The 14,633-nt window shown below is 48.5% G+C and overlaps 1 protein-coding gene across 1 annotated transcript in view; it reads right to left on the reverse strand.

The window, feature by feature from the left end:
• Nucleotides 1-14,633, reverse strand: part of PPM1H (protein phosphatase, Mg2+/Mn2+ dependent 1H) — a 188,592-nt gene that overhangs the window by 35,758 nt on the left and 138,201 nt on the right. Inside the window, exons 6-7 of the mRNA XM_021711172.1 lie at nucleotides 10,022-10,085; nucleotides 4,788-4,895 (exon numbers count right to left, since the gene is read on the reverse strand). Of these exons, the coding sequence (XP_021566847.1) occupies nucleotides 4,788-4,895; nucleotides 10,022-10,085 (172 nt within the window). The remainder of the gene's footprint in view (nucleotides 1-4,787; nucleotides 4,896-10,021; nucleotides 10,086-14,633) is intronic.

Here is a 14,633-nt window from a genome sequence, read left to right on the forward strand (position 1 = left end):
TGGCTCAGGCCTCTCCATCTGGAAGCATTTAAAATGTGCAACAATTTTAATCCCACGCGAGAGGATCTTAGAATACACATTATATCCCCACTGCACTAAAGTACAGGTATGCAGTCTTATTTTGCACAAATCTGTCCAGCCTAGGTTTGTGGGCACACAGACGGCCATAACCGCCTTTCCTAAGTACCCTTTCCACCCTACTGTCATCTTCACAGTTTCAGTCTGAGGCTGATGGTGTTTCTTGGAAACACTCTGGTCCCTGAGGTCCCAAGATAAAGCTGCTCTCCCAGGCTCAGGACAAAGGTGTTCCCCTCAGAGCCCCTTGACCAGCACTCAGTGGGTCTCCAGGACAATGACCAAAGAAAATTCCTGGAACACAGCCTCTCTCTCCCCTACAGATCCTGATCTAATTAGGTAGGCCTGGGGAAGAGGTCCATCTTACTACTTAATAATTGCATAACCTTGGGGAGTTATTTTACTTCTCTGGGTCTCAATTTCCTAATCTGTAAAATGGGTATAATGACAATACTTATCTCAGAGCTGTTGTTGAGGATGAAATGAGAGATTCTGTGGAAAAACCTTAGTATATTGGATGAAGATAGGAAGATACAGATCAAAGGGTACAAAGCTTCACTTAGGAGGAATGCCCTTTAGTGATCTGCATTTCTAATGGTGCATGGCAGCCACAATTAATAAAGCACTGTGTACTTTTACTTTGCTAAAAGAGTAGATTTTTTTTTTTTTTTTTTTTGAGTTGGAGTCTCACTCGGTTGCCCAGACTGGAGTGCAGTGGCCGCTCCCGGCCACCGCAGCCTCGACCTGCTGGGCTCCGGCGATCCTTTCGCCTCAGCCTTCCAAGTAGCCGGAATTACAGGCATGCGCTACCACGCCCAGCTGATTTTTTTTTTAATTTATTGTAGAGATGAGGTCTCGCTGCCCAGGTGGGTCTCGAAGCCCAGGTGGGTCTCGAACCCACGGGCTCAGGCAATCCACTCACCTCAGCCTCCCAAAGGCGCGGGATTACAGGCTGAGCCACCGAGCCCGGCTAAAGAGTAGATTTTTAAGTGTCATTACCACACACAAAAAAAGATAAGTATACCAGGTGATGCACATGCTAATTAGCTTAATCTAATCATCCCACAACATAAACATATATCAAAACCTCACATGGTACCCCATATATACAATTATTGTCAATTAAAAATTTAAATAAACGTAGTATGTTGTCTGACCCAGACTAGATAGTTAAAAAATATTAGCTGTCGCTGTTATTATTACAAAAACTTCCACACTTTATTCAACCCCTTAACTTTCCTAGGAGTATTTAAGTTTTTGTAGGGTTGACAGTTTCCTCCTAAATCGTCAGGCCCAGGGTTGAAGCAGTCAACCCACTGCCCTGCAAATCCATGCCATTCCGACTGGGAGCCGTGAAGTTTCTGAGCCACTGCCTGGGCTTCTGACCCAGTCCTCAGTCTTCCATGCAGGCCCAAGTTTTAGTTAGTCTCTTCCTGTTAGTCTCTTCCTGGGACCCACAGTAGCAGGGTGACTGGGAGATCGGAAATCTAACTGCACAAAAGTCACTCTCCTCCAAATCAAGCTGAGCTGTTTCCTGAGGTATAGGCATGTATATAGGGGAGCAGGAGGGGAGACAGATGATTACACTCTGCTCTAAGGAGTAAGATGGTTAACTGGGATCTCCAGGGATGCTTCTGGAAAGTAGCAAGGTGAAGGCACCATTGAACGTGCCTCTCTCCCAAGCGGGAAGACACAGAAGTCCAAAGTCCAGTTTCAAGCCTGTGCTCAGTGGCATTCAAAGAAAACAGAGTCCGAGGTCCAATGATTACTGCCCTTCTCTGGCGAGAAGTAATTTTTATAGTAATTCACAGAACCTGATGTTGGCCGGCATATGGGGACCAGGAATCCACCAGCCTCATTATTAACCCCAACCTTATGCCATCATGGCTTTCACCACGCAGAATTGCCGTGAGGCTCAAAGAGGGAACACTTGCAACATCTCGACAAATGGCAATGATGATCTCTACTGAACTGAGCTCATGTGAAACCCCGGGTGCCACCAGGAAACGTGTGTACATTCCATGCCCAATGTTTACTAGAGATTTCTCCCTCAGTGACCTCTTGGCCCCAGTCCCAGCTCTAAAGAACTCTAAAAAACTACCCCTGCTCACAGCCCTGCCAAGCTTCTGGGCCTCAGTGGCTTCCTGTGCCCGTGTAAGTGCCTATGCTCTGAAGGGACACTCTACAGCCTGGAAGTCACTTGAGGCCTGATACGCAAGGGAGTGGGGACAATCTAACTCCACACTAGAAAGGTGGAGTTGGAGGAGTGAGAAGTCGGGTTGGTTGGAAGAGGGCGTGGCTGACCACACCAGGGGCAGACTCCACGTGAAGGTTGCTGGACTTCTGCTGGGAGGTTATGTGTACTTCTTTGATTCCAGGACCACACTTCCACAAAGCCTGGCCGTTCAGTGGTTCTTCTCGCAGACACCATACACATCTCTTCCAGTGCTGCTGCACACCTCCTTTTTAATTTTTAATTTTTTTTTTTGCGTTGGAGTCTCACTCTGTCACCCAGGTTAGAGTGCAGTGGTATGCTCCCAGCCACTGCATCTTTGATCTGCTGGGCTCCGGCGATACTTCTGCCTCAGCCTTCCAAGTAGCCGGAACTACAGGCGCATGCTACCACTCCTGGCTAATTTTTTGAATTATTGTAGAGACGAGGTCTCACCAAGTTGTCTAGGTGGGTCTCAAAACCATAGGCTCAAGGCAATCTACTCGCTTCGGCCTCCCAAAGGTCTGGGGTTACAGGCTGAGCCACCGAGCCCAACCTTAATTTTTTTTAAAGTGAGCTTGAGTGGGTCTTTGTGTCCTCCAACCAAAAGAGCTGTCATTAAAAGAGCACCTACTCTTGGGAAGAATGTGCATATTTATGTCTAAATGTTTTGGGCATTTCTAGTGCATCATTTCAATAGTCAATTGTGCAGAAGAGTAAACACCATTGACTCCTGGCTCATTCCTAATTCCCGTCTACTATAGAAGTTGGAAAAGTTGAAGCCCTTGCTGTCCTAGCCTCCCTTGCAGCTAGGAGGTCATGTGACAAAGCCTTGGCCAATGAGAGGCAAGTGAGTATCCACTGGGACAGAGGCCGCCCCCACCACCCCAGCCTTGCATGAAAATGTTAAGACTTTTCATTCACTTTGGAAGACCTAGGCAGGAGAACTGCTTGAGCCCAGGAGTTTGAGACCAGCCAGGGCAACACAGTCAGACCTTGTTTCTACAAAAAAAACCCAAAATTAGCCAGGTGTGGTGGCATGTGCCTGCAGCTCCAACTTCTCAGGAGGTTAAGGCAGGAAGATCACTTGAGCCCAGGAGTCAGAGGCCGTAGTAAACCGTGATTGTGCCACTCACTCCAGCCTGGGCAACAGAGTGAGAGCCCAACTCAAAAAGAAAATGTTAGGCTTGGCATTGCAGCCACCACTCCACAGCCCTGAAGGGAAAGTCAGGGAAGTGCAGAGATGCCTCAGCCCTGAAATAGGGAGGTGGTGCTGAACCCACACCAGCAGCCGCCAGGTCCCAGCCTTCTTATTCTGTGAGCAAAATCTATCACAGGATATTACCAGTTAGACTTTTCTACAACTTGCAAGGAAAATCTTTTCTAAATGACACACTCTGAAAGTCAACCTGGAACTTGATATTGTTTCCTGTATCATAAGAACTGTGATTTATTTATTTATTTATTTTTAGTTTTGGTTGCATTTAATCCAGATTAGCAGTTAATACCTACAGTTTATTTTGCATTGCTCCAGACTTAAAAGTAGAAAACTCTTTACAGATATGAAGTTTTTTATTAGGGAATCTCCCCCCAACCTTTTTTTAAGGATAACAACAATGGACCGTATTCTGCCATGCTGTGTAAGAAAATGGACCCTCCTGACTTTCATGTGAATACACAGGTTACAAAACTTGTTTTATCAGTGATTTCTTAAAAACCAGATATATGACCAATTTAGAAAACTGACTTCTCCAAACATCCGCGGAATGGTACACGCTCCCCAGGTAATTAAAATCTAACAAAGGAATAAGACGAACACGAATAATGGTGTAAGGGGGGTGGTGGACACGCCACGGGGGCGGCTGCTCTACTGAGATCTCAAGTAGGGAAAGATGTTATTCCTGGCTGGGGGAGGGAGGAGGCCATCAGGGGAGTTTCCATGGGAAAGGCGCTGGAGACTCGAGAGGAAAGAATAGAATTTGGCAGTTTGAAGATGGGGAGGAAGGGTGTTTGTGGCAGAAGGAGTCGTTTAAGCACATATGGGAAACTGAAGGTCACGTTCAGGAAGAGGCACGTTCTTGCTGGCTGGGGCAGAGGCACAAAGACCCGAGGAGAAAGCCAGGCTGAGGTATAACAAGCCTTGAATGCCAAGTGAAGAAGCCTGAGCCTTATTCTCCCCATGCGGGTGCCCCTGAAGGTATTGGGGGAAGTAGGGGTCAGAGCAGTTCTTCAGGAAATTCACCTGATGAAAGCGACATGTGGGGTGAGTTGGAGGCGGCAGCAAGTGCCCCCCGGGAGGTGACACAGCCATCTGGACAGGGGGTGAGGAGGTAGGAGCCGGGAGAGTCCAAGTGAGGACAGAGCGGGAAAAAAACAGACAGGAGCCACATCGCGGGGGGCGGGGGGACACACGGGTTGGATGTGAGTGTGAGAGTCTTGGGAGGAATCGCACAGGAAATATTTCCTTGTACACAATATAAACAAAAACCTCATGGTTTACCTCAGGAGCTGACGACAGGAATGGTTTTATGTAGATGTTGGAGTCGTGTACCTTCAGGTCATGGTCCCCAAGTCCCCTGGTCACGCCGATAGTTGCCATCACCCGGGCCTAGGAGTGCAGAGGGTCATCAGAAATACACTCGCATACACACTGTGAGAGCGTCCCACCACGGCATGGCCACCATGCTAAGAGCCATGAGAGAATTGTCCCGTTCCTCCCACCCAACTCTCCATGCCCCTGGTGGGCGCGGTTGAAAGGGCTCGCCCAAATCACTCCTGTATGTGAGGGGTGGTTTTGCAAGCCATGATCATAAGCTTGACAAGTTGCTGTTTCTTCTCAGCTTTCTTTTTATTTTTTTTTTGAAACTAGAGGGAAGGGTGTCCAAGAAACAAACTCCAATGCATGCATGATGTCTACACCTGCTGAAATCAGTTCATACCAAATCTAGCAGAACCCACCCACTCACCCACCTTTCTGTGACACACCCACTCTATGAGTATTTGCTGGACACCAGCTGTGTCCTCAGTCCTGTGACAGGCACAGCAAAAGGTGTGAAAAGTTGAGGCAGCTCCGGCCTGGGCAGAGCTCACCGGGCATGTTTCATGGCTGGAGAAAAAAAGCCGTTAGCAACCTTGTAGCCTGTCCCGCTGACATCCTCACAAACTCCCTTTGGGTGAAAAGGAACAAAATGTCACTGACGCTGTAGCATCACAGAAACCTCAGGGCTAAGACCTCATGCTTGACTGTTTTTTATTTTCTTATTTTTTGAGTAGGAGTCTCACTCTGTTGCCCAGGCTAGAGGGCAGTGGGACAATCACGGTTTACCATATAGCCTCTGGCTCCTGGGCTCAAGCAATCTTCCTGCCTTAGTCTCTTGAGTAGTGGCACTGCAGGTATATGCCGCCACACCTGATTTTTTAATTTTTAATTTTTATTTATTTATTTATTTGAGTTGGAGTCTCACTCTGTCTCCCAGGCTGGAGTGCAGTGGCACGCTCCTGGCCACTGCAGCCTCGACCTGCAGGGTTCAGGTGATCCTTCTGCCTCAACCTTCCAAGTAGCTGGAACTACAGGCACGCACTACCACACCTGGCTAATTTTTGATTTATTGCAGAGACAAGGTCTCACCAAGTTGCCCAGTGAGTGTTGAACCCGTGGGCTCAAGCAATTCACTCGCTTTGGCCTCCAAAAGAGCTGGGATTACAGGCATCAGTCACTGTGCTTGGCCCTAAATGACTTTTGTTTGTTTGTTTGTTTGAATTGGAGTCTCACTCTGTCGCCCAGACTGGAGTGCAGGGGCACGCTCCCACCAATCGCAGCCTCAACCTGCTGGGCTCCAGTGATCCTTCTGCCTCAGCCTTCCAAGTAGCCAGAACTACAGGTGCACGCTACCATGCTGGCTAATTTTTGATTTATTGTAGAGATGAGGTCTTGCCAAGTTGCCCGGGCGGGTCTCGAACCCATGGGCTCAGGCAATCTTCTCACCTCGGCCTCCCAAAGCGCTGGGATTACAGGCTGAGCCACTGAGCCCGGCCCTTAAATGACTTTTTGAACGGTTTCAGGGAGCAACATTATTATATGAATGCCAAGTCAGTCAACTTAAGTATCTCCTAGGATGCCGCCGGTTTAATTTACCCAAACATCTACTGGGCACCTACGATGTGTAGGTGGCGGTGGGGGCACAGATGTCTAAGGCCTCGTTCCTACTAAAAAGGAACTGGTAAGGGAGACAAGAGGGGCTTGTCTAACTAAGAACACAAAAAATAGGGTTGGTCCTGAAAGACACATAAACGATGGGTTATGTGAGTTTAGAGGATATAAAAATTCTACCAAGAGGGCTCCTCGGAGGAGGTGGCATTAAACTTAGCATAGAAAAGCAGACAGTCATCGAGACAGGCAGACACAAAGGGGTGAGGTAAAAGTCACCCTGGGTGGAACAAAGCCCAGTGCCCCACCATTAGTTCACAAGAATATCTCCCATGGCTCATGCCTGTCATCTCAGCACTTTGAGAGGCTGAGGCGGGAGAATCTTTTGAGGTCAAGAGTTTGAAAGCAGCCTGGGCAACATAGTGATACCCCATCCCTACAAAAAAAAAATTTTTTTTTGAGTCAGTCTCTCTCTGTCACCCAGGCTGGAGTGCAGTGGCAAGCTCATGGCCACCGCAGCCTCAACCTTTTGGACTCTGGCAATCCTTCAGCCTCAGCCTTCCAAGTAGCTGGAACCACAGGCATGTGCCACTATGCCCAGCTAATTTTTTGATTTATTGTGTAGTACGAGGTGTCACCAAGTTGCCCAGGCTGGTCTCAAACCCCTGAGCTCAGGCAGTCCTCTTGATTTAGCTTCCCAAAGTGCTGGGATTATAGGCTTGAGCCACCATACCCAGCAAAAAAAAAGAAAAAAAATTTTAATGATAATATCTCCCTGGAGTGTGATGGTTCAGAGAACTGAGCTCAAATCCTCCCTCTGTTACCTGGGTAATGAGAGCCATCACCCCCTAGGGGTGAGAGTGAAATTAATAAATGCTGAGACACATGACAATCTCACACATCATCTGAGTCCTCCTGGTCTCCCCTGAGGGCTGTGAATTTCAGAGCTGGTCTTGGTTCAAAAGGCCAGTGGAGGAGTTCACATTCAAGTTGAAATGAAACCATGATGCATTTCCTTTTTTTTTTCTTGAATTGGCATTTCACTCTGCCACCCAGGCTGGAATGCAGTGGCATGCTCATGACCACCTCAGCCTCGACCTTCCAAGTAACTGGAACTACAGGTGTATGCCACCATGCCCGGCAAATTTTTCTATTTATTGTAGAGACGAGGTCTTACCAAGTTGCCCAGGCTGGTCTCAAATCCCTGGACTCGGGCAATCCTCTTGCCTCGGCCTCCCAAAGTGCTGGGATTACAGGCTTGAGCCACTGTGCCCAGCCCATGATGCATTTTCAAGGGTACGAGGCAGACTCAGGGCCCTCTGATCAGACAGCAGATACCTCTGCTCTGTCAGGAGGCCTGATTGGCTCCTTCCAGCCCCAGAGTGCTCAACTCTCAATGGGAACACTTGGAGTCCCTGCAGACTCCTGGCTTCCTTGTACCAGCAGCTCCTGTGTGCTTTTTTCCAGTCAGAGACGGCTGATGTCTCTGCTGGCCACTAAAGTTGCTTACAAGGTACCTGTCACCTCCCCAAATCCTTCTAAGCATGTGTAGAAACAAAATGGGAAATGATGGCCACAAAAGTGCTCTGAAGGCCTGGACAGAGCTCCGAGGAATCAGACAGCTGTGAGATCTACCTTGGTACAGGGCACGGCCACCAGGGCAAGCAAAATGGAGACATGGTGGCTTTTTTTTTTTTTTTTTGAGTTGGAGCCTCACTCCGTCGCTCAGGCTGGAGAGCAGTGGCACGCTCACAGCCACCCCAATGTCAACCTGCTGGACTCTGGTGATCCTTCCTCCTCAGCCTTCCAAGTAGCTGGAACCACAGGCACGCATTACCACGCCTGGCTAAGTTTTTGATTTAATGTAGAGATGAGGTCTCACCAAGTGCCCAGGCTGGTCTAGAGACCCTGGGCTCTGGCAATCTTCTTGCCTCAGCCTCCCAAATTGTTGGTTTATAGGTTTGAGCCACCACACCTGGCCCACGGTGACTTTTTAAAATTTATTTTTATTTCTTTTTCTGAATCAGGATCTCTGTTGCCCAGGCTGGAGTGCAGTGGCACAATCATGGCTCACCACAGCCTTGACCTCCTGGGCTCAGGTGATCCTCCCACCTCAGCCTCCTGAGTAGCTGGGACTACTGGTGTGTGCCACCATGCCTGGTTCCTGTTTTGACTTTTTGTAGACACGAGATCTTGCTGTGTTGCCCAGACTGGTCTGAAACTCCTGGGTTCAAGCGATCCTCCCACCTCGGACACCCAAAGTGCTGGAACTACAGACATGAACCACCATGTCCGGCCATGGTATCTTTTAAATAGGCCACAGGTACAGTGACAGAACTTGCCTGCTGTCTGACACAAGACTGTCATGTCTTAATTAACTGAAATGCTCGAGGAACAGGATGCTTTGGTGAATTGGACTTTTTGCATCATTGAGAAAACCCTAGAAAATTACATGTTCTTGCCACTAAACTTTTTTTTTTTGAGTTGGAGTATGTCGCCCAGACAGGAATGCAGGGGCACGCTGCCGGCCACCGCAGCCTCAACTTGCTGGGCTCCAGCGATCCTTCCGCAGCCTTCCAAGTAGCTGGAACTACAGGCGTGCACTACCATGCCCGGCTAATTTTTGATTTATTGTAGAGATGAGGTTTTGCTAAGTTGCCCGGGTGGGTCTTGAACCCGCGGGCTCAGGCAATTCACTCACCTCAGCCTCCCAAAGCACTGGGATTACAGGCTGAGCCACCGAGTCTGGCCCTATTCCTTCTTGATAAAAACCACAGAATGCTGAAAAAAAATTCAGTTTCTTCCCAATGTGCCTACATATTTTTTACTTCCAGTTGGAGCTCTCTGCCCTGAGCTGAAACATATTCATGTTCAGAGGAGGAACAGGATAACTCAGAAGGTGTTTGCTCCCGGTGGGAAATGGATTCCAGTCTCCTCTGCCCATCTGCCAGAGACCACTGCAGGGTCTCCGACTTCCTTTGCTTCCACAATGTGCTGTATTTGAACTGGGGCCCCCAGGAGCAGAGGAGGGTCTTTGCTGCCTCAGCCTGGGCTCTGGTGGATGTGACCCAACAGCCGAGTCACAGGGAGGCACTGGAGTTCCCGCCATATAGCAAGTGGTGAGGTGGACTCCCAAAGTCCAAGCCTCCCAAAGTCCAAGTTCTGAGAGCACCAGGAGCAAGTAGGAAGCCTCCAACCCAGGGCTGCCTCTCGTTGGTTGCGTGATCCCTCCTGAGTGGGGGGCTTTAATCCCGTGGACCCAGCTGGATACAGCACAGCCAGCTTGACCTGCCTCTGCACCCACTGTCAGGTATAAAATAAGAAGATGTATGAGAGGGTGGTCATGTTTAAACATGCAAAAAGTGAGTAAACGGACTGGGACGGCGGATCCTATTTTCGCAAAATTGACTTCAGTCCCTTGTGCTCACCCTCTGCCCACCTGGCTCCCTGCTCCACCCCTCCTCGGACCCTGAAGACAGAGGCCTGGAGGATGATGGATGGCGTGATCTTCAAAGTGTCAAGGCTGTGAAACCACAAGTGGCTGTGGGCAAGCCAGGCTCCCCCCGCCCAGGGATGTGCACACCTACCTTCTTGCCTTCTCCATAGATAAGGGGGAACTTCAAGTCCTCATCCTCAATGGTTTTGTATGCCCTGGAGGGGATAAACAACATATCATAAAAGGTTTGCACTCAATTAGTGACCCGCTACCCAGCCACAGGCACAGGCTGCCTGGGATTTCACTGCCCCCAAGACGCCTGGCCTGGCAGGCCACCTCTCTCTCTAGATGCAGCTATTCTCCCTACAGAATTGTGTGTGTCTGTGGCTGTACGTGTGTGTATCCCTCCAAGCCAGAAGAGACCAAGTCATTATACGCTCGACGAGGGGGGAAATCAGTGTCATTGATGAGAAGGGGAGGTGTGTTTCTGGCCTCCGTGTCTGTGCAGTGATAAAGGGACCCAGGGACAGTGACTGGATTCTCATCATTAATCCCAATCTGCGAAAAGCTCAGAGACGGGTGGAGTGTGAAGCACTCCAAGAGCCAGTTCTCACCCTCTGGGACTGTTCACTCCCAAGCAGCCTCATACCGGATGGCTGAGAAGGAATCTTTAGAGCCTGTGTGACCTCAGTCCGATGCTCAAGGTTGGGAGAGAAGCCTGTTCCACAACAGCTTTTAAAGGACCCCATGATACCCAAAAAGAACATCCAGTTATACTTCAGTGGTTTATTCCAGACATGGCTGTCCAGATGTCACCGCCTGCACAGCTGAGGTCTGCAAGGTTAAGCTGAGGCCTGCAGTGGATGAAACCATGCAGTTCTGCTTAGAAGTAAGTTAAAAAAAAAACACAAGCAAACAAACACAGCGTCCTGTTATTAGCTGTACCACTGGAGTGAGTAGCTTGCTTTCTCAGTCTCTGTTTCCTCATCTGTAAAATGTGAACAGTAGACCAGATAGGAAGAGCCCAGCCCAGAGCCTGCAATGGAGACAGCTATCACTTGGGGACAGCTGTCACTCACTGGGCAGTGTCACTACCATTTAGTAGATAACTAGTACTTGGCATGCAAAATGAGGAGAGCATGGCTTATTCCCCATTTCCAAGATTATGAGAAAGACTCAGAAAAGGAAGGGGTGGGTTCTGTGGGGCCGGGTGCTAGAAGCAGACACTTTCCTCAAACAACGTCTCCCGAGTATACAGAAAAAACTCACTTATTAAACGGCTCTGCCAATCCCGGTTACTGGGACTCGGGAGTGAATCTGAAATCATATTTAGGGAAGTTCTCGATAAAAGAAGACAACCCCATTTAAAAAGCGTGCAGCCCCGAAGTGAAAGCCGGGATAGCTTTTGGACGGAAGTTATTTGGATATGTGCTTCTTCCCGTGAGTACAGACTGAGAACCAGCTGTGCCTGGGCCAAGTTCAGCCCTGCTTTCTGTGCAGGCCTGGGCAGATGGCATGTGCTCTCTGACCCTTGTTCATCAAGTAGGGCAAAAACTGGGGCCCATTAGTGGGCTTTCTGCAAGGATTAAAAGGGAGGATGTGCATAAAGAGCTTCTGGGATCCTGAGCACTGAGCCTGTTATGCCCTGAGGGCTTGGAAAATGCTACCTGTTGCTGCTACTGCTGCTCAGGGAACCCAGAGGGAATTTCTAGCCTTAGGAATTCCTAGAATTCAATTCTAGGAAGTGAATTTTCAAAAAAGGAACCTGAGCATTTCCTTCCCCAATCTCCCAAATTAACACAAAGTGGAAATAGCAACTTGGATGTTTTATATACTCACATGAACTGTTTTAAACACTGTGGTACACAGTCACTTGGTGAACAAATAAAGCTATTATTAGAACACGACCCTGGGGTGGAACAGAGTGGGTGTGTGGACAAGTGGTTCGCAACCCTGGCTGCGAACTGAATATCCAGAAGGCTTTAAAACATTCCGATGCCCAGGTCACACCTCAGAGCAAGTCAGTCAGAATCTTTGGGGTGGGACTCAAGCATCAGGGTTGTTTAAAAAGCTTTCTGGGTGATTCCAATGTGCAGCGAAGGCTGAGACCCACGGTTGTAGACCAAGTGCCGATGAGCTAACGTTCAAAATGAATTAAGCATTTATCATTTAGCATTTATCCACCTTATCTACTGGACCCTTGAGATGACAGACAGCGTGGCTCAAGAGAGAGGAGGGAACTGGTCTGGGAAAGGCCCTGAGAGGGGCATGACCAGGGCTTGGGGACCCCTGTGGGAAGTGTGGAGAGAAGACAAGCCCAGACAGCAAGAAGGTGGCGGGGTGGAGACCCCACGCAGAGTAGGGCTGGGCCTTGCACAGAAGTCTGGAATTAAGCAGGAAGAAAAAGGCAGCAGCTCTAGAAGCCATGACTGGAAGTAACTCAGAGCTTGCTAGGGACATCTGAAGAGCACTCTTTTTTTTTGAGTCAAAGTCTCACTCTGTGGCCCAGGCTGGAGTGCAGTGGCATCATCATCATGGCTGTTTCCACAGCCTCAACCTCCTGAGCTCAGGCCATCCTTCCACCTCAGTCTTCCAAGTAGCTGGAACTACATACCTGTAGTTCCTCACCTGGCTAATTTTTTGATTTATTGTAGAGGCGAGGTCTCGCCAAGTTTCCCAGGCTGGTCTCAAACCCCTGGACACGGCAATCCTCCCGCCTCTGCTTCCCAAAGTGCTGGGATTATAGGCTTGAACCACCACACCCGGCAAAGAGCACTCTTAACAGGCATGAAGAGGGAGCAAGAGGACCATCCTGACTCTACCACAAGCCCAGGTCATCAGATTCTCATCTCAGAGTTACCACTCTCAGGACCAAGTTGACTGCAAACCCTAAGTTTATATATTAGTTTCTGTTACTTTACCTTTGGGAACAACCAAAAATTAAAGATAGAAATGACTACCATGGTAAGGGAAGGGTTTTCTGTCCTGCCACTGTTAGCTTTCAGGCAAGTGTGAGCGCTCCTCCTCTCCCCAGCAACAAACAACAAGGTGAAACAGCTGTGAATAAGGAGAGAAACACAACATCCTCTCCCCCTCTGGCCTTCTGGATCCTAAGCACAGTTCATCACATAAAGGTAAGTGAACATCTGGCCAGAGTGAGAAAGTCTTGAGTAATAATAAAGTATAAAATACAGACTGAGGCTGGGTGCGGTGACTCATGCCTGCAATCCAAGCACTTTGGGAGGCAGAGGCAAGAGGATTGTCTGAGCCCAGAGGTTCGAGATTAGCCTGGGCAACTTGGCAAGACCTCGTCTCCACAATAAATCAAAAAATTAGCTGGCGTGGTGGTGCATGCTTGTAGTTCTAGCTACTCAGGAGGCTGAGGAGGAAGGACTGCCTGAGTCCAGCAGGTCAAGCCTACGGTAGCCATGAATGTGCCCCTGCACTTCAGACTAGGTGGCAGAGTGAGACTCCAACTCAAAAAAATATATAAACCGAAGAATTAAAACTGGCAATTTGATTAGTCTGTATAAATTAATAATAGCTGGTCAGGTGCTGGCTCATGCTTGTAATCCCAGCACGTTGGGAGCCAAGGTGGGAGGATTGTTTGAGGCCAGGAGTTTGAGGCCAAACCTGGTAACATTTCTCTGCCAAGAAAAAAAAAAATAATGCTAGCTTACAATAATCACAGCAGCTGTGATTTACTAAGCACCTTTTTTTTTTTACACGCCAGACTGAGCTTGGTGCTTACGTAGAACCTCCAAAATCTCTCAAAGATGATACAATGTCCCATGTTATAGATGAGGGAGCTGGAACTCAGACAGGTCAAGCTACTTTCCCAAGATCACAGATCAAGCTAGCGGCCTGACAACCAGATTCAGACTTTCTCAGGCTTTGGGAATTTCTTGTTTTAGTAGAAATGAGACCACAATTGTCTGCCTCTCTGTGGGTGACCAGCAGATATCTGATGAAGACAAGGAGACTTTGAGAGAAAGAGGAAGGGGAATTTTCTGTGTGAGTGGCACAAGGACAAAATGCAACTATGTGCGGGCAAAACCAGTGACTGTTTTCTCACAGGGTCTATGGGGAAGGAGAGAGGGAAGGCGGCAGTCCACACTCTCAGTCCCACAGCTGTGTTCCACAGGGCCACAGCTGTGGCCATGTGGGTCCACCAAGCCCTCGCCCACAAGAACTGCCACCCCCGACTTGCTGTCAGTGTTAAGGGGGCCGCCTAGCTCCTGCCCACTTGAAAGGCGTATCTACTGTTTCTATTCTAGTCCAGGCCTGAACTCATGCCTCCAGCTCGTCCTTAACTTTCATCTTAATCATCTGGGAGGGGAGAGGACAGGAGAGAATTTGAAGCTTGCAGGCTCTAGGATATGGAGGTATCTGGCTTTGAGACTGGCAGAGAATGTCCAGTCACAGAATCAACTCCTTATTTCTGAAATCATGATTAATTTTTTAAATTATAGTATTTTAAAATAAACAGAGATAGGCTCTCACTGTGTTGCCCAGGTGGGTCTTGAGCTCCTGGGCTCAAGCAATCCTCCCACCTTGTCCTCCTAAAAGCGCTGGAATTACAGGTATGAGCCAACATGCCCAAGCACTGATTAAACTTTCAGAAAATGACTTTAAAATAAGATCATTCCCTAGTTTTACAATAATACAACTGACCAGAGATTATATTCAAATAATTACTTGTTACAGGATAGTAACATTAAAAGGCTTAGGAAAGTTTTTTTTAGAATAATTCTTATTTGGGG

The sequence above is a fragment of the Carlito syrichta genome, unplaced genomic scaffold (assembly GCF_000164805.1).
Source record: "Carlito syrichta isolate Samal-C Ts95f unplaced genomic scaffold, Tarsius_syrichta-2.0.1 Scaffold301892, whole genome shotgun sequence".
NCBI lineage: Eukaryota > Metazoa > Chordata > Mammalia > Primates > Tarsiidae > Carlito > Carlito syrichta.